The sequence below is a fragment of the Nematolebias whitei genome, chromosome 7, assembly GCF_014905685.2.
Source record: "Nematolebias whitei isolate Nwh7 chromosome 7, NemWhi1, whole genome shotgun sequence".
NCBI classification, from domain to species: Eukaryota; Metazoa; Chordata; class Actinopteri; order Cyprinodontiformes; family Rivulidae; genus Nematolebias; species Nematolebias whitei.
In genome coordinates, this window is record NC_056504.1 from 40409609 (window position 1) to 40435367 (window position 25759).

General features: G+C 38.4%; 1 protein-coding gene across 1 annotated transcript in view; it reads left to right on the forward strand.

The window, feature by feature from the left end:
- Positions 1-7230: 7230 nt before the first annotated feature.
- The window catches only part of rad18 (RAD18 E3 ubiquitin protein ligase), a 39416-nt gene continuing 20887 nt past the window's right edge, over positions 7231-25759 (forward strand). The window contains exons 1-9 of the mRNA XM_037679539.1: positions 7231-7367; positions 9895-9973; positions 12674-12735; positions 13067-13137; positions 16915-17327; positions 18167-18266; positions 20618-20805; positions 21703-21773; positions 22855-22915. Of these exons, the coding sequence (XP_037535467.1) occupies positions 7317-7367; positions 9895-9973; positions 12674-12735; positions 13067-13137; positions 16915-17327; positions 18167-18266; positions 20618-20805; positions 21703-21773; positions 22855-22915 (1096 nt within the window). The 5' untranslated portion in view covers positions 7231-7316. The remainder of the gene's footprint in view (positions 7368-9894; positions 9974-12673; positions 12736-13066; positions 13138-16914; positions 17328-18166; positions 18267-20617; positions 20806-21702; positions 21774-22854; positions 22916-25759) is intronic.

Here is a 25759-nt window from a genome sequence, read left to right on the forward strand (position 1 = left end):
CCATCCATCCATCCATCCATCCATCCATCCATCCATCCATCCATCCATCCATCCATCCATCCATCCATCCATCATCTTCAGCTTGTTCTGCAGCTTGATCAGGGAGGTCCAAACATCTCTTTCCACAGCCAGCTCTTCCAGCTCTTCTGGGAGGATTCCAAGGCGTTCCCAGGTCAACTAAAAGACGTAGTCTCTCCAACATGTTCTGGGTCTTCCCCAGTGTCTTCTCCCTGTCGGACATGCCTGAAGCACCTTTCTAGGTAATTGCTTTTTTTGTATAAAAAAACCAAAAACATACTGGCTTGCAAGTTTGATTGTGGGTTTCTGTGTTACACTAGAGCTCTAAAGTTCCACATCTGAAATTAACCATTTCTTGAAAATAATTTTAGCCCAATATCTGTAAAATTGACCGAAATGTTGCCATTTTTGTGTTAGCAAGGTCAAATATTGACATTTGTGTTCACTTTCTTAGAATAGTGTCAACAGAAACCCAGGAAGCCTCAAGAAATAATTTACAACAGCTACAAGTGGCTGAACTCAGGAGGAAACAGGCGAGTATCTCTGGATGCAGAATAAAGATGGTAACCCTTTTCTACACAGAGAATCTTTTGGAAGGCTTTGTTAAAAACTGACAAGGCCTACTCAGGTTGTAGGAGCTTCAGGCTTGGAGAAGATTCAAGGTTCCAGGAAGGTGAGCTGGCAGGTGAGATTCCTGTCTAACTAACTATCCTGTCTAACTCTGAATGCTAGGAAACGCCTTGTAACTGCAACTTTCCTTCCCTCCATTGTTACGGTGACATTATTTACATGAACGCTCCTCCAAGAACCCTGCAGATGTTGGATGCTGTCTATCACGATGCATTAAGATTCATAACTGGCTGTGATTATCGTACCCACCACTGCTCCCTGTATTCACTGGTTAACTGGTCATCATTAACTTCATGCAGACTCTCTCTCTGGTACATTTTCATCTTTAAATCACTTCTTGGTCTGCTGCCTTCATACATCTCCTCCTACATGTTTCTGCATGAGTGCAGCTACAGCGTGCGCTCTCAGGACATTATTACCTGCAGTGTTCCCTCAGTGAGGACTGAACTAGGCAAAATGGCCTTCTCCTACTCCACTCCTGTTTCCTGGAAAAGCTTGCAAAAAGATTTGAAGCTCTCGACCTTGTTCTCTCTAAGTGGCTTTAAGAATCTGTTGGACTCCTGGCAAGGACCAATGCAGACATGTTCCTGTTTTTAGTTTTCTACATTCGCCTTATAATCTAAATGTTTTTGTTACTTTTTTTGTCATCTTATTTGTATTACAACAATACTTTTTATTGTTGGATGTAACTGGGACCCTGTGTACATAATTTCGCTCCACCACATGTACCACATGAGGTGCGAATGACAATAAAGAAACTCTGACTCTGATTAAAAACATCAGTATGCCTCTTTTATAATTGTCCATTGTTGTCATCATTCTTTGTTGAAATCAGGTCTCTCTTGTAAATGAGTCCTCGAGGCTCAATGGGATTAACCTGTCTAAATAAAGGTTGAATGAAAAAATTCACAGTTCGGTGCAGGAGAATGGCAGGTCGGACTAGGATGTAGATCTTTCTAGTTGCAAGGTCCACGTGAGAAGGACTGGTCTTAGGGTGAATGGTTCCAAGGCAAACTCAGGCTGGAGGACAAAGATTCCAAACCTAGAGGATTCAGGAAATAGATTCTCATCGGCCAGGAGCACAAGAAATACAGGATTAATTTTTCATTTCTTAAATTGCACTGGGGGCCTCTGGCCACTCACTGAATACCATGCAGACAATGTCTCAGGTGGCTCATTAGAGACATGAGACACAACCGAGGAGGAGAAACTCCTCCCTGCTTCTCAGGAGCTGCAAAAAGCTGGTGAGAAATAGAAAACGTTGGAATCTCTACAAATAAAGGTTGATAATAAAAAATAAATGATAATAAAAATCTGTATGCTGTATGATTCTCAGGGATCCAGCACGACAATGTTAATAAAAAACAAACAAAAAACAACACCTGGACTTACTTTCTATGGCTGAAGACGTTTTTCTTTCCATCTGCCTCCTCAATTCACAAAACTGGAGAAAGCGGAGTTGCAAACTATTAAACTGCACGAGACGTTCGATAATGTAAGCCAGGTTCACATGCAGATTAACTCACTCCCCTCACACAATAAGCTGCGGCGGCCATCTTAAACCAGGTTGGCTCCAAAGGTTAATCAGCCACAGATGTACGTCCAATTATATTTTTCTGACTGTTTCATTACAATCTGCCCTGCGATTCATGAGATATTTTACTTACAGATGGAAAAATAAATGCACACATTCATAATTTCACCATCAGGGATGCTAAGTGGATCAGTGATTCCTCCAGATTGGTCTTGCGGTGGTAATCAAATCAATATGTTTAATATAAAGTTAGAACGAGTCTTTGGGTGACTTTTATTTAAATAAGGACACCCAATACTATGGTTAATTATGAGTAATGTGTTTTTATGGATTATTGTTGCTGCATAAAAATAATTTAAATGCCTCATTTAATCTATACTTTTAAAAAAGACTAGGTCAAAATCCTTGTGTGCTTTTTACAGTATACGAGTCAGCAAAACTAAACTATTGTCCTCACAGGGAGGGAAACGATTAAAAATGAAATAGAATAAAATAAATATGTGAAAGATTTTGCAGATACCATTTGCTGTTAAAGTCAAACTTAAAGTCAACACTGCACATATAGAATAAGATATAATTAAAAACACTTTAATTGTAAATTTCTCAATATGAATGGAACAACTGAGTCCAGCAGGGATAAGGTGAAAGTGCCTTGTTAGGGCACAAGATCGATAATATGGACACTGTAAGGACTGCACAAGTTACAAAGTGTCAGCAGGCTCTTGAACTACATCAGCTCTTTTGTTCACATTACTCTAATTGGGGAAGTCAATTAACCACTACAGTGGCTTCACTGTCAAATCAGCACTTCACCGAATCACTTAGTACTTGGAAAGTATAAAACTTTAGAACTGTTTTTCTTGTCTGCAAACTTAAAATGGAGGTATTTTGAAAAAGAGATGCATGTTTTTTTCTTTCAGCTGCTCCTTTCTGCAGGGGCAATTTTATTTCTCTGGATACCCCTCCTGATGCAACCTGAGCTCAAACCTGCAGCCTCAGGATTATAAAAAGGCACTCATGGAGCTACTACAGCCCGATTCTTTAAGAGGAACGATCTGCATAAATTATGTACTGAAAAAATCCGATATGTGCGCCTGTTTTAAGATCTTGAATGTTGGGATTATTTCATTTTTGTTTATTAGGACAAACAAAAAGTTCCTAAAATCTGTTTCCTTCCATCCGTTCATCCATTATGAATTTTTGGTTGTTAGTGTATTTGATTGTTTGTGTTTTTTATTTCTTGCATTCAGAGTATTTTTGGGTATTTGTTGCACTTTGTGCGCTCTCATTAAAAGCTTCTTTCTTTGTGTTTCCCTGCTCATTGTCTCATAGTCCTTCTTTTTGCTGCTCTTTTTTTTTTTTTTTACAGCTGTCCCTCATCAGTGAATCAGCTGACTCATTCGGTAACCACTCTCCGCAGTACTTATGCCAATTTTCTCTTCAGCTCCTTTTCATAGTTTTCATTCTCCACAAATTACATAAAATATAAGCTAAAGTGACAACCAGTGAAAAACTTGAGCAAGTGTTTGTGGATGTGATCTCTATGTAAATGCATATATTGTATACATACTGGTATATAATCTGAGATTATATTAACACTACAAATTTACATTAAACATTTAAATGCACATACCATATTTTTCTGACTATAAGGCACACTTAAAATACTTAAATTTTCTCAAAAATCAACTGTGAGCCTTATAATCCGGTGCGCCTTATGTATTAATTCTGGTTGTGCTTTCTGACCTCAAAGTGATTTTATGTGGCACACGGCTCAAAAAAATCTGTCAAAATGTTTTAGTTTCACTTAATGTGCCTTATGTATGAAAACAGACCCATTCATTGATATTGCGCCTTATAGTCTGAAAAATACGGTACACATAATTGCATACATACAGACTGTACATACATTGCATTTATATTTACACGCACACACCTGCCTTTATACAAGCATACATACATAAAGCATGTTCCCTGTTAAATGTTCATACTGACACGTTGCCAAACCAGCCGTGAAAAAATCTTCACCGTGTTTTGGGTCTGCCCTAAAGCATCTTTCCAGGACATGTTTGAGACATTTATAAGAGGGAGGCATTCTCAACAGACTCCTAAACTATCTTGACTGAATCTTTATGAAAGGGATGGACGGGCAGCAGGTCTACCGCGAGCCTCTCCTGAATGGTGAAACTTTTTTTCTCTTCTCACCTCATGGTAAGCCCACAGCTTCCCATTCAAGGAAGCTTATTTCATTTGCACCCTCATTCTTTTTTCATTCATTCAACCTTTATTTAAGCAGATAAATCACATTGAGTCTCGAAGACTCATTTACAAGTGAGACCTGTTTGGACAGACAAAAACAGTGGATAACTGGACACATGTAGGAGTTGGAGGCAAAAAAAATTCCTATCAGACTTTTTTCTTGGCTGAGAAAAACCTCTAATATTGAAAAAACACCTCGCACAAACAAGCACATATTTACGAAGACATTCTGCAAATGGAGACGAGAGCTGTCAACAACGCTTATAGATGCTCTCGAGGTCACTGTAATCAGTCAATGTCCTCCGGTGAGATCCATAAACATTCTCGAGGTATGTCGAGAAATGGCCAAGAATAACCTCTATGAGAATCCAGAGTCCTGAAATGATGACACAAAGTTTTTCCAGCGAAGTTTCATCTGGTTGTCAGTTGGAAATTCCTCAGGGAGGGGGTGGTGAGCGTCAGATCACATTTTCTCCAGGCGACTTTAGATAAGATGGCCTTCAAGGACAACCAAGGCGAACAAAATTTAGATAAACACACAGTTGTTTTGGGGACAGGCAGAACTTAATGACATCAACCTTCAGTCTGTGTCGGTCTACTTGGTTCCGAAATGTCCAAATTAACAGGGCCAACACCGATGGAAACGTGTCTGAGTAAAAAATCCCCAAGATCTGATCCATTCAGCCCAAAGCATTTGAGTCCGGGTACTCCAGACATGAACCAAGCCATCAAAAAGGCAAGCAGCGTGATTGTGTCCAAATTTGCTGCTGACGACTTCCTTGATTGTAGATAAAACCAGCACCAGCTGAATCCAAAAAGCAGGAACCAGTTATCGAAAATCCTTCAAATTCTTTCAATAGTTTCAAATCATTAGCTTCACTTTGCAGCTCAGCTACTTATTTTACCCTTAGGGCACCCATACTGTATCTAGTGAAATATTATACACCACATGTGAAGGACCATGCCACATTAGGCAGCAGCTTAACCTGACTTTGGCAATCCACTCATTCCAACACCCACCACGGCAAGTCTGTCTTATAACCAGCTCTGCAAAACAAGCTCCCTATCTATGCAGTGAATACGAATCAAGAAAAAGATTAGCTGCTGATTCCCTCAGTGATAGCTACGATACTGTGAAACAACTGGTACTGGTACTGGTACACAAAAGCTGAAAGTGTTGTTTCCAACGGTCAGCTTGGAAATTATTTGATTGTATTTTCTACATTCATATTAAGTCATCAAACATCAATTTTGTCCTTATTAACATCCTTTACTCTCTTTTCTTATTTGGGTCATGAGTGAGCTGGTATCTGTCTTCAGCAGTTGTGCGAGAGACACCCCGGACAGGTTACAACTCCATCACAGGGCCATGTAGAGACAAACTCCCATTCACACTCTCACTCACACCTAGGGCCAAATGTAGAATTTCCAAATAACATCCATGTTTTTGTGAAACTGGAGTACCTGGAGAAAACCTACAAGAGCACGGGGATAACGTGTAACGCAAACCTGCGACCTTCTAGACGACAGTTTGCCCCAGTGCCTCCAGCTGTCTCCTGATCAGCTAAGAGGCTCAGGACTGCCGAACTAGTTAAAAGTTAAAGTAAGTTTGTTGCTGTGGAAATTAATTTTCCACCAGATTTCTTAATTGAAATCATATTTCCTTAGTTTTATTTATTTCTTCTCCAGCATCATAATTTTATTTTATTTTTTTTACAGGTTTTAGATTTATTTTTGATTGTTGTGCATTTTAAGCTGAAAATTTTAAGGTAAATAATTTGAAAAACTACAATTTACTTTTTGCTGGTGATTCTCAGTCATCCAGGACATGGTAAATCCAACAAATGTTAAAAACAAAACAACTGGACTTTATTTGTAACTGAAGACGTTTCGCTTCTCATCCGAGGAGCTAATTGTTTCTTTGAATTGAGAAAGCTCCTGGGATGAGAAGCGATCGTCTTCAGTTACAAATAAAGTCCAATTGTTTTGTTTATAACATTTTTTTTTAATTTACATTTATGTACTTTTGTAAATATTTAGCATACACAAAAGAGCTTATAGTAAAACAGTACATTTTGCAAAAGGATATTAAAATTTACATGCCAATAATGATTGCAAATATTCAAAGAACATCAATGAATACATAGTACAGAGGGAATAATGATGTTATTCAGAAAGTTTAAAATTAAAATAACAAAAACTTTATTTTTTTCCTTTCACAATAAATGTTTTGCCAGCATTATTGAATTCAGCTAATAATCTTGATTTTCCTTGAAATTATTTCGAATGAACATGATGGATGAATGATGTGATTATAGTAATAGTCACTGCGCAGTCTCAGAAGAAGCTTTGAGCTGAGTGTTGCATTCGTGACACCTCGGAAATGAATTGAGTTTAGAAACTCAGTCTTGCTATTTTGTTCTCTCTTTTTCTGTCGATTCTCTTTTCTATGATCTTCAGTGTTGAAATAACAAAGTGACACTTTACAGTTGAACTACGTATTTTGTTATAAATTAACTCAATAATTATTTTTCTGAAAAATATTTTGTTTACTTGGGATAACATTTTAACGATGAAAAATGATGACCCCGTGATCCAAAGTGGAAGAAGCGGGTAAATGATAATGGATGGATGGATGAATGGAAAAAGGATGACATATTTTTTTTTTTTTACCAAAATACATAAAAGCAACATCTACATGAGAGCGGTGGTGGTTGGAATTCCCAGTTGACCGGTGTACCATAAACGTCTCACAGTGTCAGCGGAAGTAGTTATTTGACGTCAGTTTGCGTCCTGTCGGGCGGGATAGCTCTGAACACAGAGCAGAAAATAGAGCATTAAACTTTTCCAGATTTCTGAACTTTATCTCCTAGATATGGCCCATCAAATTGAAGAGAATTTACCGCCTAGCCTAGCGTGTCTGAAAGTAAGTCATCACCATATTTATGTTGGAATGTACGGCTTTTGTTTTGCTTACAAGCTTAGCCCACAGCTAAGCTAATCGTGTGAAGATAAAAACAGTCCAAGAAATTAAAAACGGTCAGTCTAGATGTTTGGACTGTAACTATATGGTCTTCAGGTCTATGATGCTGATGCTTATTTTTGTGTGGGACTTTATATAATCTAATAAAGCTGTGATTAGAGCAACAACTTAAACGTTAATATTCCATTTTAATTTGTTAATGCATTTACAACATGTTTAAATTTTATTTCCCCTCAACGTTTCCCCATCCCTTTGAATATCTGTGTGTGATTGAAAGATAAAATTGTAAAGTTGACTTGTAAACATTTTATATATTAAAAAAAAAAAACCTCAGTAAACTAATTGTCATTCCTTAAAGACAATGTCCATGCCAGTTTGTTTCTACAGCACATAAAAAACGACAAAAACTAGTTGAGCAAAGTGCTTTACTAGTCAAGTAAAAATTATATAAAAATTTATATTAAATATAATAGATATAAACAAAACAAATACAGAAAAATATATAAAACCAGCTAAAACAAGAAAACACCACAACATCCAAAAGCCAGCAACATAAAGAAGTGAGTCTTTGGTTTCTAAAGTTGGGGTCAAGACCCCACTGAGGGTATTACAACTCCATGTCGGTTCTAAATGATCTCCAGAAATTATAATAAATGAATAATGCTAATGGCATGTTCTTACAGTAACTGACTGTCAGAAAGAATAAAAGCAGTCCTAAATAACAACAAGCTTGTTATGGCACGGTGGCACAGTTGGTAGAGCTGCTGCCTCTCAGCAAGCAGGTTTCCCTGGTTCAGATCCTAATCCGGGGGCCTTTCTGGGTGGAGTTTGCATGTTCTCTCCGTGCATGCAAAACCCATGCATGGGTTTTCAATCAATCAACTTTTATTTAGTCAGGTAAATCCCATTGAGCCTCGAGGACTCATTTACAAGAGAGACCTAATTTCAACAAAGAAAGATGACAACAATGGACAACAGCAACAACAATAAACAATTATAAAAAGTCATACTGCAGTTTTTTTTTTTTGTTTTTTTTTTTTACAAATAGGATGGCTAAAAGGAAAAGGTAACAACAACAAAAAAAAAAAAAACAGCTAGATTCTAAGGTGAATGTAGAAAACTAAAAACAGGAACATGTCTGCATTGGTCCCTGCCAGGAGTCCAACAGATTCTTAAAGCCACTTAGAGAGGTCAAGGTCGAGAGCTTCAAATCTTTTTGTAAGATATTCCAGGAAACAGGAGCGGAGTAGGAGAAGGCCCTTTTGCCTAGTTCAGTCCTCATTGAGGGAACACTGCAGGTAATAATGTCCTGAGAGCGCACGCTGTAGCTGCACTCACGCAGAGACATGTAGGTGGAGATGTATGAAGGCAGCAGACCAAGAAGTGATTTAAAGATGAAAATGTACCAGTGAGAGAGTCTGCGTGAAGTTAATGATGTCCAGTTAACCAGTGAATACAGGGTGCAGTGGTGGGTACGATAATCACAGGTTTCCTCCTGGTACTCCGGTGTCCTCCCCCAGACCCAACTCATGCATGTTAGGCTGATTGGGGACTCTGTACCTAGGTGTGAGAGAGAGAGTGAATGGTTGTTTGTCTCTTTGTGTCCCTGTGATGGAGGGTGTACCCGCCTCTCGCACATTGATAGCTGGACATGGGCACCAGTGACCCCTGCTACCCAAAAAGGATGAAGCGGGTAAAGATAATGGATGGATGTTATGGCTCTTTATGTTGTTGTCATAGGTTTTTAGCAACGTTGCGTTCATATTCCTCAACCATCAATAGTTGGGTCCACAAACCTCTGTCACTATGATTTTTTAAGCCAAAAGCTGAAAACTTTAGGAACTATTGGTATAAACTCTGCGGTGTTAAATCTCAAATGGCAGGTTGATTTTACAGTCTAGGAATGCCTCTGCTGAAGCTCGAGGCCCTCATCGTTTTTACTTTGACCTCAGCCGCACTGAGAGCATCTGGTAGGATGAGCTCAGTGTCAGTTTATTTATATAGCACATAAAAGCAGCAAAAGTTCACCAAAGAGCTTTACATTTTAGTCAAATTAAAATGAAAACGAGAAGAAGAAAAAATACAAGTCGTGATAAATCCATCGTCAAGAAATGGAAGGAATATGGGTCATGTGTAACTCTACCAAGAGCAGGCTGACCCCACAAACTCATGGCCACAAACTGAGTGACCGTGAAACACATGCATTGAGCTGAATTTAATCAAGAGTTATTAACAGCAAAAGAGAATACTAACATATTGATGAAAAAATGGTTTGTTGGTTTCATCAAGCTGTTTTTCTACAGATCATTGGAAACCATTTTAACAATCTTTTCAGGCATTTGTCTAATAATCACAATTATATTTATTATCACACAGTTGTTGCTGTTTAGATATACTGTTTTATTAAGGCCACACTTTTTCCATTATTATTTTAGGACGTTGTTTTACGCTTAGTGCTTTTCCTCCACAGAATGTCGATGCTTTGCTTCGGTGTCCGATTTGCTTCGACTTCCTCAACATTGCAATGATGACTAAGTGCTCACACAATTGTAAGTAACAAGCAAAGCTGTTATTTTTGCTTATAATTGTGATGCAAATAACAAGTTTGACAAAGCTCTGCGTGTGCGAAGGAGACCACTGAGTGAGTTGTATAGTCGTGAAAAAAATTGCGCTGTCATTCAGAAAACAGTTTGAGTCTTTTTGAAAGCAGCAGCAGAAAGTTGTGTGTTTAAACATGCATGGAGGTTTGCTCAGTTTTAGGGCACGGCAAAGGAAAAAGTACAACGAAACACAAGCATTCTGACAGCTGCTGGAAGAAGAAGCAGGATTTTTGTCAAAAGAGCTGTTCTTTCTGCTTAATTTATTTTAATTACCACACAGAACTCAACATTCTGTCAAGCTGTGGTCTCTGAGCTTAATTACAGTGCGTTAACTCAACCCAGCAATTTCTAGAAAAGTTGTGGCGAGCTTGCTGAAACTGCCTGCCCTTCAGTAGTCGATTAAAAGTTTAAGCTGAAACGATCAAAGTTTGTGTTTAAGATGAGAGAAGCTGCTGCTTCATCAAAAGTCCATTTGCTGCATGTCTCAAGGAGCAGTAGAGTGTTTTTCACTCAGGAGACTGAAACAGCATCTTTTTAGAGTAAAACCAGAAGTTCTGATGATGCAGATTTTCCACTGGGAGCATCACACTGGTCTGCACACCTCAGTTTGTTAGTGGTTCATTTGATGCACAAGGGAGTCATCAGAGGGAATTAAAGCAGAGATTATTTTGTTTTCAATACTCCTCTCAATTTTGCATTAGTCTTTTTTTAATTTTTTAGTATAAAAGTCATAGAGATTTAACAGTTTTTTTAATTTATTTTTTTACCTTTAAATCAGTCCAACTTCCTGCTGAAGCTTTACTGAGATTGTAAAACTTTGTAGTTGTTTTTGTTTTCTGCAGAGCTGTGTGAAACTGAAAAAAGAATACCACACAATACCATATATTTATAGAGCACTTTAAACACCCACAGGACCAAAGTGCTGTACGCATAATAAAACAATCAGACAAGAAAGAATGATTAAAATAATTAAAGGTCAACATTACAGATGGTGTCAAAGGCCAGGGAGTATAGGACCAGAGAATATTGCATTGTTATCAAAGTTCATGCTCAATAATCCAGGTATAAAATCCAACAAAGTTCAGTCAGGTCATCTGGACGGTTGCTTTTTTTGTTGTTGTTGAGACAATTCGTCCTTCATCCAAAGGACTTCATCAGTCTGATGAGCCACAACAAACTGACTTCCACAAGCAGCACACCCACATAGTGGACCAACCAGTTTGCTGGTGAGATGCTGCACTATGTGAACTATTTTTTGACCTCTCTAAGTGGTTTCAAACATCTGCTAAGTTCATGGCAAAACTGAATGCAGACATGTTCCTGTTTTTAGTATTTTTACATCGCTTTACAATGTAGCTGTTTTTTTATTTATTTTTTAAATATCCAACAAAGTTCAGTCAGATCGTCTGGACAGTTTCCAACTGTCTAACTTTTCCAACTTTTCTCCAGTTTCCAGTTACCAACCAGCAACTGGTTGGTCCACTGTAGGAGTGTACTGCTTAGTGGGGAAAACAGTTTGTTTGTGCCTGCTCAGACTGATGAAGCCCCTCGGATGGAGGGAGAACTGTCTCAACAAAAATAAAAAATTAACCGTACAGACGACCTGACTGGACTTTGTTGGATTTTCTCTCTGGATTATTGTGCATGAACTTTGATGTGGCTGCCTCGGAGGAGTCGACAGGGGAGAAGGTGGGCCCCAGAGACCATCTCATGTAACAGCAAACTGGTTGGTCCACTATAGGAGTGTGCTGCTTGTGGAACTCAGTTTGTTGTGGCTCCTCAGACTGATGAAGTCCTTTTGGATGAAGGATGAAATGTCTCAGCAACAACAACAAAAAATGAAACCGTCCAGATGACCTGACTGAACTTTGCTGGATTGCATTGCTATATTTTTCTACTATGTATTTTGAAAGAATATATAGATAATTTTTTACCATATGTCAGTGTCAATTTTATTCATGTAGCCCATTTAAAAACAACAATGTTGACCAAAGCACTTCACAAACAGGAAATCCTGAATGATGCATCATACAGTACACTGGCTAAAGCAGAGTTGTAAGAAAAACTTGTGTCCATTAACATTTTTACATTTGTATCAAATACAAAAAGAAAAGAAGTTAAACCATCAGTGTACACATATTGATAAACATCATTAACTGTTTCCCTATGTACAGTATAAAGTTATTTTCAAAAATGATCATTTTAATGTGAATTTCTTTCTAGACTTGAAACGTTGCTCCACATTTGAAAGGGAGATGCATGCTACTGCTTCACTCAGTCTGAACGAATCAGTGTAGTGTAACAAATGTAAAAACACTAAACAGAAGCTACTCTGACAGAACTGTAACTATTTCACAACCACTTGTCAGCGGTTCGACCGGCCCCAGGAGTTTTTGTGTAAATGTTTGTTTGTCTCCAAGTTTCCCTGTGATGGACTTACCACCTGTCCAGGGTGTCCCCCGCCTCTCACTCAGTGACTGCTGGAGACAAACACCAGCTCCCCTGTGCCAAAAAAAAAATAGATGGATGTTTTGTAAACAGGATTTTAATAAGTAGCATAAAATAGTAGGTTGAAACATATTTTAGGAATAAAATGTGCAACAGTTTGAGTTAAGTAGAAGATAAACTGCTTTTTGTTTCATCCTTCAGTTTGTTCTTTGTGCATCAGGAAGTTTCTTTCCTATAAGCTGCTGTGTCCAGTCTGCAATACAGTGAGTATGAGCACGATTTAGTGTAGCTCTATCTGCTAAACACGGAAATTATTAATCTAATGACGACACACTGAGGCAATTGGTCAGTTATTCTTGTATCAGCTGATTAAGTTTTTTTTATCAAGCGAATGTTCTTAACGTTGTTGCCTCTGCTTCATTTTTGCAATGATTTTTCTGATGTTTTGCTGATTTGTATCTAGTTAACTGAATAACCTTGAGTGTTGATAAAAATATATATATATTTTGTAGGAAAACTAATAAATGGATAGAATAAATCTGGAGGGATGCAAAGTAAAACATTTTCTAGGCTTATATTTTCTTTATTCCTCAGCAAATGACAGAGCAAGACCTAAGAAACAACCGCGTGTTGGATAACTTGGTTGAAAACTTTCGAATTGCAAGGTAACGCACACAAAACAAAACAAAACCTGACTCAGTTTGTTAAAACATTTCTTGGGTGTACATCCAGTTCACAGACCGGCAGAGTTATTGAGCTAGAATGAATGTTCAGATAGTTTTCACTGTTTTCCTTGTTAAATGTTGTAGAACGAGGGTGTGGAGAGCTTCTGCTTTGGGGAGAGGACTAAAAAAAACAACAGCACGTCTGGAAATAAGGCCGACTCCACCATGAACACAAATTCATCTCGTCAATAACTTTTTCCATTTATACGTTCATACTCTTAAGACCAGAAAAGAAAACTAATTACCGTGGTGATGTCATGGGCTCATGTTGTTATTGACCAGAGATCTGTCCGACCACGACGCAATATGTCTTTTTACTTCAACATACCAGAAGCATTTGAGGGAGAAATAAAACCCACAACTTCATAATTGCCTTTCAGTAATCTTTGGATTAACAGATTTACTGCAAATCAAACAGGGATTTACTTTTCATCAGATGAGGTCATTTGTTGTTCTCTAGAGTATAGTACTTGTGCTCATATTTGTGCGTTTTGTAGCTTTGGGGTTAAATTTTTCATTCAAGCGAAGGCACAGACTGGCTGCAGTGTCCAGAGCTGACCACGGACTCACCACAGCCCCACTTTTCTCATCCTCTGAGGATTTTAGTTTAAAACTGTGGCATGAACGGCAGGGGGCGACGTGCAATTCTTCAAGGAATGCTGGGAATTGGCTACCAATTGAATATCAAAGTTCATGCTCAATAATCCAGGTAAAAAAAAATCCAACAAAGTTAAGTCATGTCCTCTTGGCGGTTTCTTTTTGTTAAAATGCTTCGTCTTTCATCCAAAGGACTTCATCAGTCTGAGGAGCCACAACAAACTCAGTCCCCAGTGTTTCCCCTAGACAACTTGCCATGACGGGGTGCTCATCTCATCCATGATTTTTGTGGGGGTGGGGTGGAGACGGACTGAAACACGTCCTGATCAACAGTTTTCGAGTGCGGGGGGGGGGGGGGGGGGGGGGGGTGTGCATCTGTAGACGGGGTGCTCAGTTCTGTTGATGGGGCAGGGCGCCCCCCCCCCCGCTTGTATAATGGTAGGGGAAACTCTGGTCCCATAGGTAGCACCTTCACATAGTGGGCCAACCAGTTTGATGGTGATAAGATGGCTTCTGGAGTCCGCCCTCTCCCCCCGTCGACTCCTTGAACTTTCCGTTCGAGCATGAACTTTGATGTTTTGAACCACTTTAGCCATGGCTGCCTCAGAGGAGTTGATGGGGGAGAGGGCGGATTACAGAAACCATCTCATCATCATCAAATTGTTTGGCCCACTGTGAACGTGCTACTTATGGGACTAAGTTTGTTGTGGCTCCTTGGGCTGATGAAGTCCTTTTTATATGAAGGACGAAACGTTTCAAGAAAAACAAACTGTCCAGAAGACCTGATTGAACTTTGCTGTACCAGTTTAATACTTTTATCAGTCCAACAGCAAGTTTTATTTGTCTCCTCCATCAATCAGCATGCGTCATCAGCACTCTGAACGCTCTGCGTCAGTAGTGGACCCTCTGATTGTCATCACTGTTATGAAAAAGAGATTCACGCTGCTGTTCTGTCCTCCACTGTTTAATTTCCTTTTGTCAAGCCCTGAGCAACTGAGAGGAGAGAATCCCTTTATTATGAAGTGTTGTTTTACTCTAGAAATTAACTTATTGACAATTTTATCGGGCACAAGTCCTTTTAATCTAAATTCAACACATCATTCTATGTTTTATTTTTGGCCCGCATTAGTACCAGGTCTGTGTGCAGATCAGTTTTTGCGAAATTGTTTTAACTCCCTGGCCCCGTTGGTTGGTACAGTTTCTGCTATAACAGGTGTGTGTGGCCTCCATCACTGGGTCTCTCAGAGTAAAAAAAACCACTGCATCAGGCACCTTTTGGAAGATGGCGCTAATTCTCTGCCATTAAACCAGAGGTCTCTGTCTGTAGAAGCCATTAGCTGTTATCACAGAGCTGCGTTTTTATGTTGCCACAGCTGGTTCTTAGCGTGCCATTTCTGCTCACGCTCGTTTACTTTGGCAGGAGCTGAGCTTCAACACCGACATGCAGCACTTGTACATTTCAGCTCAAATATTTAATTCCCAAAGGCACAAGGCTGTTTTCTGTCCTAAACAGGCCTTTTAATGTGTTTTTTCTCCGAATTCACCCTAAAACAATAGTAGGATGTTAATTGTTCGTTCCCCTTTCCCACAGTGAGATAACACGGAGCATCCTCTCGGGTTTCTTTGTCGCTCTGTTCTGCTCTGACTCTGCTTCCTGTCAGACGTACTAGTGCTAATATTAGCTAACCACGTCTCTTCATAGTGAGACTAAAATTGGCATTTTCAATTTGGCTCCATCCGTCAATCAAACCATCCGTCAGTTCACATCCCAAACCTCAAGATGAAATTAAACGAGCTCCGAGCTGAGGACGAGGAACAAAACCTAAAATGATCGCTGCCAAGAAACTTTTTCCTGTCGTTTGTTCATAATAGTTATTTATAAATTCAAAATTATATATATTAACATTATTATAAATTATAAATTCATGTTCGTTTTTAAAAAAAACGAATCCTTAATAAAACAAGTTGTTTAAAAATATTCTATATGATATGATTCTATATGATGTCATTCTATTTAGGCCTTAATATAATTTCTGCCTTGTAAAGCAATAATTATGTTACTTTATAATTAATTAATATCTTCTCAGAAGGAGTGACTTCGTTTTCCTGCTGCTGAATATAAAGAAACTATAATCTGTGTTTAGATCATTCTCCAACTCATTTTATTTGACCTAAAACAATGTTAAGCCATATCAGTTGAAACTTTGAATTTTAATTTTAAAGAGGAGTTTATGAACCCCCTTTTTTGTCCGTTGCAAACATTTTGTTTTAAAAAGTGTCTTACCTGAGTTAAATAGAGAAGATGGATTCACATGCAAACCAGCTTTACAGTCTAAATCATCATAATGCAACAAATTATCACAAACTAGCCGTTTTTAATCATAATTATTAAGTTTAAAAAACAAATTTACAAACGTCAGATTGACTCTTAGATTGAGTCTGCACTTAAATGTAAAATTAGGTTATATGATATTTGAATTATCCAGCTTAATATTGAGTAACAAGACAGTTGTGTAACAAAGAATTCATCATTACAACTAAACGGATTCTAAATCACACTGGGACAGATTTTAAGGAAGACCTTTTCCCAGTAATTCATCTGTTATTGTGACATTTTAAAATAGTTTTGTAGACTATAAATCCCGGCGTTTCTGCAGCGTCACAGATGAACGCTACCAGGAGCGCTTTGTCACAAGAAGAGCAGTTTCCACATCACGTTCACCTTGACGTGCATCACTGGCACATGTGCACGTGCACGAGCTCTAATGGGAACAGTAAGCACAAATAAGTTTTAAATATGGAAAGGAGAGCATCACACACCTCATTGATTCCCTTTTATTGCCAAGCAATGGCCCAGCTGCAGTTTGTTTGCTTTCCACTTTTCCAAGACTGCAGCCAAAGCTTCTCCTGTGTTAGTTCAGTGAAAAAGCAGCAGAGTAACAAAGCAGATGGGAGTTTTTACAGTGAAGTGCTCTTTTACTGTCATTGGCACTTATAGTCATTTTATTTTAATGTTCTCTGTCCCTTTTAAAGCCATTTGTAACGTGTTACCCTACATAAACTGTATACGGTTCATACATTTTCAGTCACACATGCTTTTTGTTTTTGTGCTTTTTCCAGACAGCAGTTGTCAAACGTCAATTTTGAGTCTCCTCCAATATCGCCAAAGACCCCAGCTTCTGTTGTCAAATGCAAAACTCCCAGAGAAGGGGGGCAGAAATCCAGCAGCTCCATTTTAAGTAACTTTTTTGTAAAGAAGCACAGAACGCCTCCGAGTAAAGTAACTCAACACGAAGTCCAGCGGGGGGATGCACGAGACACACGAACCCTTCACCCCAATGACTCTGACCTACATTATGGAAAAGCTCATGTTTCAGTGGTGGTTAAAGAAGAACCCATTGATGTGGAGGACACGTCTACGAGGGGTTTGACGTCAGTGAAACTGGAGGACACGGCATCACACAGTCAAAGTCTTGGATTTGAGATGGCGCATTCTTCGTCGCCATCAAAAGATGTGAAGCCCATGATCAAAGGTGAAGCCAGTTCAGCCGAAGGTTTAAAGCAGTGCATCACACAGACAGTTTTGCTGCTTTTTAACACTTTTACACCTATAAAAGCACTCAAACCTAAGTGGAAGCTAAAGTAATAGAGAGGCGAAGTTAAAGCTGTAGACGTAGAAGCTGTTGAGGTTGTTTGTGGACTACAAGAAGCAAAAGACACGGCAAATTTGACATTGCTAACCTTTAGAAAATGGTGCTTTACGTAACTTTTTTTAAATCTAAAACACCCAATAACACTTTTCTTTTTAAGCCATTTAATTTTTGAGTGCCTGTGGAGTGTACAAAAGTACACAAAGTACTTGTTTGGAAATCACTGCAAAACACAAAAACAACATCAAATTGTTTAAACTTCTGCATCATTTTCTCGGCTCACATTGATCCCTTTGTTGCTCACCTTTCTGTTGATGGTGGGTGATGGAGTTGAGTGATAAATATTTTATGTTTAAAAAAAAAAAGGGAAGCTAATATTTTAACTTTTTTTTTTTCAATTTTTTATTGTATGAATAATTATTTGGTTTGAACATTATGTGTGGTAAAGTTGCTGCTATATAAACATGATGTTCTTCAATGAAAGGATTTAGACAGTAAGTGTTGCTGGTTTTAAATTTGTGATGTTCTGGGATCAGCTAATTATTTCCTTTGAATCTATAATCGGGATCCTGCTGTGGATATAATTTGTGTTAACTCTTTCTGATTGACTAAGCTGTAGCGGCGTAATGAGTCTCGACTCCCAGATCCAAAAGTGGGTGATTAATGTTGAGTGTTGATTAAGATGCTAACGACTTCTTCATATTCATCTTTTTATCTTCCAGTTGAGTGCCCTGTGTGTTCTGTGAGCGTGCTGCAGCATTTCATCAACAAGCATCTGGACACGTGTCTTAGCAGCGGGGAGAAGAAAGACAGCCTGAGGAGGTAAAATATCCACTAAAGTCATCACTTGAGCAAATATACGTTTTTTTTTTCTTCAGACTTTTGATTTTAATTCTCAAAAATTAGTCAAATAAAATTACCAGTACTTGACTTGCCAGCAAGACACGTGCGGTTCTGTTTGTTTGTCACAGAATTATTATAGGAAACTGTACAGAAGAAAAAAAAAATAGAAATTAAACATTTGTAATGACAATAGCAGGGGGCCAAAGAGGCTAAAATCCAAGCCTTTACTCTTTAAAACATAAAATTGTACTGCCTATGATAGCAGATACTTGTTAATACAATCTAACATTTGTTATGACCTGACACTGATTGTCACAATGCAAATATTCTGCAAACATTTTAAGCTTTCTGTAACACTATTATGAATACAAACCATCGGTCACAACATTAGTCTCAAATTTGTTTGCATCTCTTGGTGGACCCTCAGGGTATAAACCTGGGACTGTTTGTGGGGGTTATGTGGAGACTCACACTTGGACTCTGTCTGAAGCCACTTTCAGAAAATGGTTCTGTGATGTCACAAAAATGAACCCCTTTTTAAGCCCTCTGGTTGTTCATAGATTACAAATTGAGCTGGCTGCATCCTAAATTGATTGTTCTTTCGTCAATGAATTATAGTAGGCGTGGAGCGATAGTGACTTGCTTTTCCTTGGTAAATTCTGCGGCTAACTGGTTAGTTAGCTGGTTAGCCTGCTTGTGCAATCACTATATCACAACTTTGAGCCTCAATGCTGACTTCTTTTCATGAACTGAATGTTATGTTGAGTCTCCTTTGACAGCTCAGAGACGTAACAGCAGCGGGTTGACTTCATGGTGCCTTGACCCTTCTATAAATCGCACTGAGACTAAAATGCAGAAAGGTGACGGATGTTAAAATGACAACCATGTGAATCTGGTGCTCGTCAGCAGAGCCTGTGATTAGATATACCCTCGCTACTTCGCGGTTCGTTTTTCGCGGACTCGCTCTATCGCGGTTTTTCAAAATAAGAGTGGACATGACACACAGTTGGCTGACTGATGGATGAGCCGCATGATCGACATGGGATTTTTATTTCAAATAAATTATTTTAAATTATTTAGCACCTGCTGCACATTTGTGCATCCCACATGCAGGAGGAGCTGAAATCATGGCATTCTGTGCTCTTTTTCATTTAGAGTTTAAAAACATGGTTTAGAATATTGCAAAAACTACTACTTACTACTTGTACTACTTTTCCTACTTCGCGGTTTTTCACTTATTGCGGGGCTTCAGGGTACGGATCCTCCACGAGGGACTACTGTAGTGTTGTTATGTATTAATATGACCATATTATTATTATTATTATCAGGGTTTTGTATCAGCAAAATTATACATATAGCACATCCACAACATTGAAAAGTCAAACTGAACAAATTCATTCATACACTGATGGGACACACATTGGAGGAGATGAGGGGTTCAGTGTCTTACCCAGAGACACTTCAGCATGTGACTGCTGGTGGAATCGAACTCCTAATTCTTGCATTGGAGGACGACTGATTTAACCACGCCCCATTTGATTTACTTCATTGATTTGAAAACAAAGATTTGTTATGCTAAGTTGTGTTTAAAATGGATATCCCTTGATCAAAACATGCTGACTGCTTCTATTAGCCGCACAAAACAGGTTTGTTGCGTTTCCTGTCTCATTATTGACAAGAAAGGTCAGAATCATGTTTGATGTGAAAAAATGTGGTATTGGTGACATTTTTGGTCAAGTTGTTCAGGCCTTTGGTGCGCACCTAAAGTGTGTAGAGATATTGAATCATCATCACATGTCTTGGCTACAAACTTGAAAATCATATTAACTTTAAACTTGCCCTTGTTTAGCTGTACGTTCACCTAACTTTCACTTTGCCTACTTTGTGTTCTGTCCTTTGTTAAAAAAACAAACTTTCTACTGCTAGTGCATTTGTGGTAAAGTCAAAGACCTCATTTTTGATGTTTGCTGAATAAAAATGGGGTCTTTGACTTTATTCAAAGCATTGATCTTTTTGAATTGCCCTTGAAACTACTTTTCCTGGGGGTGCTTGATGTTTTGCCCTGCAGTGCGTTTGATTTGTTTAGCTATGCAAACCATTCAATTATGATTCCACGTGTTAATAGTCTCGTTCCGTGTCACCATTCTTTTGTACCATTTTAATGCATAGAGTTGCATATTTGATCAACCTCACTAATAGTTTGTCCTTTGCGTGTTAGCTCCAAATATTTGCATTTAACAGTCAAAGATTGATATGCAACTAAGCAGAGAGATCCAGGAATAGGTGCATAAAAATGTGTTAATGTAGTTTTAAATGTCTGTCTGTTTCAGCTCTCTGAGTAAGAGCAGACGACCGATGGCGAAGCTGGTCTACAATCTACTGTCAGTTCAGGAGCTGAAGAGGAGGTTGAAAGATTGCCACCTGTCAGTGCAGGGTTCTCGGGACCAGATGATCAAAAGGCACCAGGATTTTATCCATTTATACAACTCCCAGTGTGACTCCCTGAATCCTAAAACAGGTGAGAGGACATGGAGTGTATGAATAAAAGAAACCAGTTTTATTTGCTTAAAAACCTTAAAAGTGAAGTGGATAACAGAGTGTTTAAAATAGATGTGGTTAATTTGACATGTTTATTTTCAACCATTGTAAAAAGAATTGTTTGGCTGCTTCACCCAAACGACTTCACTTGAACTTGACCCGAAAGTCCCAGGTTCGATCCCCAGTCACTGCACATCACGTGGCGTCTCTGGGCAGCACGTCTCATCCCCAAAATGCCTCCCGGGCGCTTTCAATAGCTGCCCACTGCACCACCTGGTGGTGGATGGGTTAAATGCAGAGACTAATTTCGCCATTGTATGGAAACATACAGTGCTGACATTGTGATGACATTATTATTATTATTATAGAGAAGCCGCCATCGTTGACAGGTTTGAGACAGGAGAGCATTAGTTACTGTCAGGCTAAACGGCATCATTAACACTTTCTGCTGGTGGGAAGTTATTGAGCTGCTCGGAGCTCTTCCCCTGAATGATGGTCTCTGAATAAACGGCTATTAAAAAATGGAGTTGAGAGATTAAAACCCAGAATATTTTCCACCCAGTCTGCCGACCACGTCATGAAGTACAGCTAAATGTCAAATGTTTAAAGATGTGGGGGAACTTTGGCTAATTGTGTTTTGTTGGAGCATAAATACTATTTATGTCCATCAAACATTTTATTATTTTTCATTAACTCTTTTTAAGAAATAAAAACAAATTATCACTTGGAAGTTATCTGATTTTAATATAATAACTTGTTCGTATGAAGATACGAACAGATTTTTGCTCCTTTTTGCTCCCCTGGTATACCTCAGTTTGCTGCCTCATAGATTCAAAGCTTTGATCAATTTATTCAATACATTTTTTTTCTTCAACAGTTGAAGAGATCGCAAAAAAGGTGGAGGCCAACGAGAAGTTACGAAATCATCTGCAGGGGAAATCAAAGCCTGTACGTAGCTATAGCTATTATAATGTTCTTTCTGTAGAGAAATGTGCACCGTATTTTTCGCCCTATAAGTTGTGTTTTTTTGCATAATTTGCATGCTCTGCGACTTGTACACCGAAGCAACGTATTTATGGATTTATCCCCATATTTATAAACCAATTTTTGACTTAGATATGACTGTTTTCATTCATTCTGACTGAACATATTGAACACTACCATTTTCAGCAGCTAGATGGCAGTCGAGTAATATGGCATGCCATTGTGTCATGTACTGTAATAGGTAAAAGTGGCTTTTAATGACACAATTGGCTTGCCAAAGTATCCATCGTCGTCCAGCTCGCTTGGAGCAACCATCAAATCAGCTTCATTTCGCTGCACCGCCATGGCGAAATGCAGCTGATTTGAGCACTGAAGTGCATTTATTAAGGAAAAGGTCAACTGAGACACACCTTTACTATAATGTCGAGCAAACAAATAATTGTTTTTAAGGTGATTATTTTGTTAAATTTAGAAAAAATGCACAGCGAGTCCTCCTGTGCAGCACCGGCTTCCGCGTATTGGCTTTTGAAATGCAGCTGATTTGATCTTCAAAGTGAATTTATTAAGCAAAAGTTAAACTGAGACACACCTTTACTATAATTTTGAGCAAACAAATAATTGTTTTCAAGTGTTAATCTTGTTAAATTCTTGTTAAGTCCTCCCGTGCACGCTTCCGCGGCTGCCATTTGGCAGCCCATCGATTTTTGGCACAACACCGGCCCACATTTCTGGGTTGTCAGCAGTGACGCATAATAGATGCGACTTATACCCCGAAGCGACAGATTTATGTATTTTTTCCACTTTATTAGACATTTTTGGACTGATGCGACTTATAGGGCGGTGCGACGTGTACAACGGCATTTTGTAAAATTTAAAGTAAAGTAGGTAACTGTATAAGCTGTTTTAACTTTCGCATAAAAAGCACTCACTTGTTAATTCCTTTACCAAGGTTTATTTATTTATTTTATTTGCTTACCAGTATGTTTATTTTTGACGAAAGCAAAACTGTTTCAACAAGTTTTGTGTTTAATCTATTCTCGTTTAGGTCTTGGTTTTCTCTAAGAATCAGTCCGAGAAGGAGATTGAGGAGATGCATTCAAATTATAGTGAGTGCTTTATTTTTTCTCTTTGTTAGAGCCCTCGGTGTGCTTACACTCATATAATTCTTACATCAAAAGTAGCGTGTTTAAACACTTCTTCCTTCCTGACATTGATCTTCTTGAATATGATGCAAGTGCCAAGAGTGAGTTACTAGTTGTTTTACAGGGAGGTGAATTCTTATTAAACTCATCATTTGGTCCACAAGTCTTTACTTTCAGCTGGAGTCTCTGTGACAACTGTTCTGATCTGTAAATGTGTGAAAATGTAAAAGAAAAATGCGTCCACATCAGGTTTATTTGTGTAGGAGTGACTGCAGACTAAACACAATCCTAAAGCATTCGAATATTAGCAGATGTTTGGATCAATTTTAAGATGAACTTTCCTTTGGTTTGGTCCAAACTCTTAATCTGACAGCTAAAAATCAAGAACTATGAAGATCATCTGTTAATATTCTGCCATTACAAGGAAAGTTAATACAGATTGTAATGAATAAACTATTTTGGTAAGACCCTACAAGGAATTACTGAAGCGTATTGCTGTCAACAACAAAAAAATTTGAACACTGTCATGTTATAATGTGATAATTATATTGTACAAATATGATAATTAAATTGTACAAACGTGATCATTTTATCCAGATGGCAGTAGTAGGCTATGCTTTTAGCCTCCATGCTAGTACTTCCATATGAAGCTAGCACGATGGCTAATTTACAGATGTTGATGTAGTTTTACTTCAAGCTTGGCCTAAGACGTAGAGCTTCTGGTGCTGCTGCGCACTGTGGATGAAATCATCAGTATGAGGACTCTGAGAAGAATCACTGCGGTAAAGCCTTTCCCAGATTCAGAAACCTTGCTCTCGCTCAAATCCAGAGTGCTCGATTACAACAACTTTTATGGCTGAGCGGTACCTTTACAGCTGGGCTGTACTTGCGCTGTTGTGTACGGCTCCTGTTTAAAGGCGAATAACGTACAAAAAAAGCAAAATTTCACCTAGATTTTTTTAAAACTTTGATTCCACACATTTAAAGCATGTTTCTCACCAAGTTTGTGTAAATTCAGCTGTGGGGTTTTAAAGACATTTCAACTTTAATGTACTTCAACACACAGCGGCAGGTCGGCACTATTTGTGTTTATAGAGGAATTAAATAAAACAACATCACCCACCACTAGACTTTTTTACTTGTGTTCAACACTACTCTTCTTCCAGGTCTCTCGTGTAAATGAGTCCTCGTGGCTCGGTGGGACTAACCTCTTTAAATAAAGGTTGAATGAACTACTCATCTAAAGGATGTTTCTCACCAAGTTTGAGGACAATAAGGTGTGGGGTTTTAAAGAAATTGTGTTGCCACCCTCAGTCCTATATTCTTGACTTTCCTCTTCCTTTGTCTCCTGACACGTTTCCCTCCTCGTGGTCTTCGACTAATAGCACAATTTCCGCTGGCACCCTGGTTGTCAACAGCACCGGTGGCGGTCGTTGTTAACCTGGGCCTCGACCGATCCGGTATGGCTTCACTTTGATATACTCGCACGTCGGATGCCCTTCTTGACACAACCCTCACCATTTACCTGGGCTTGGGACCAGAACAAGAGATGCACTGGCTTGTGCTCCCTAGTGGCTGGTTTGAGTATGAGTATGTACTAGCATGTAGGCTAAAAGCATAGCCTACTAACGCCATCTGGATGAAATTATCACATTTGTACAATATAATTATCACATTTGTACAATATAATTATCATGCAATGTAATTATCACATAACGTGATAGTGTTCAAAATTTTATTTATTTTTTCCCTGAGAGCAATACGCTTCCATAATGCTTCCTTAAGGAATAGACAATTAAAAAAATTAAAAAAATGCCATAAATATAAATCTGAGTGGGCTGAGTACAGAGTGATATTTCCTCCATTGGGTTAAAAATCATAGAGTGATGCTGCTCAAAAGCTGCATCATTAAAGAGCTGCATCAGACAAAATTAAACCTTTACCACACTAACTCCTTTTATAGTTTTTGGAAATAAGACCATTTCCTCCACTTTAATCTTTTCACTTTTTTCAATACATATTTTAATGCATTTCATTTTTGTTGTTTTAGAGTTTTCTTTTAGTCTTAGTCTCTCTTTTGTGTCAGCACAAACAGGCTTGTTTGAGGCAATCGACTAAAAATGGTCTTTTATGTGACAGCCTCAGAACTGAAGATGGCACCATATTATTGATCAGGGTTTATTTTTGAGAATGCTGCACAGGAGGTAAGCATTGAAGTGCTACTTCTATTTTTCTTTTATAGCTTTTCTTTCTTCCTCAAGGTACATGTTTAATTTATAAAAGTGGGGTTATTTCTTCTCTGCTTTTTAATAAAGTAGGAACCCCTCAATTTAAATTCATTGTCATCTCAAACTTATGTGGCATTTCTCATGCAACGTTGCTGAACACAGATTTGAGTTCACAAAAACCTTAGAATTCATTCTATACTACAGAAATATGTCTCTCAATGACGATTTGTGACAGTTTTTTTTTTTTTTTCAAAGGCAGAAGCTTTTGTGTTGGATCATTGCATTTATTTTCAGCTCTTGCGGGCAGCTCATTCAATAAGAAAAAAATCTACAAGTTCATATTTTTCTTAAGCCTTATAGAAATGGTAGGATCTTCTGTTTTGAATAAGTGCTGCTGGGAATTAATCTGTTCTATTTGAAAAGCTGGATGTTCACTATAAGAATCATTTTATCTTTCTGACGGTGTCATTGCAGATTTTATATATTCATTGTTCGGCTTTGATCGCAAACAACTGCTTTATCCTAACTTCTGCAGAAACCCTCACCCACGCAATACAAATATATATATATATATATATAT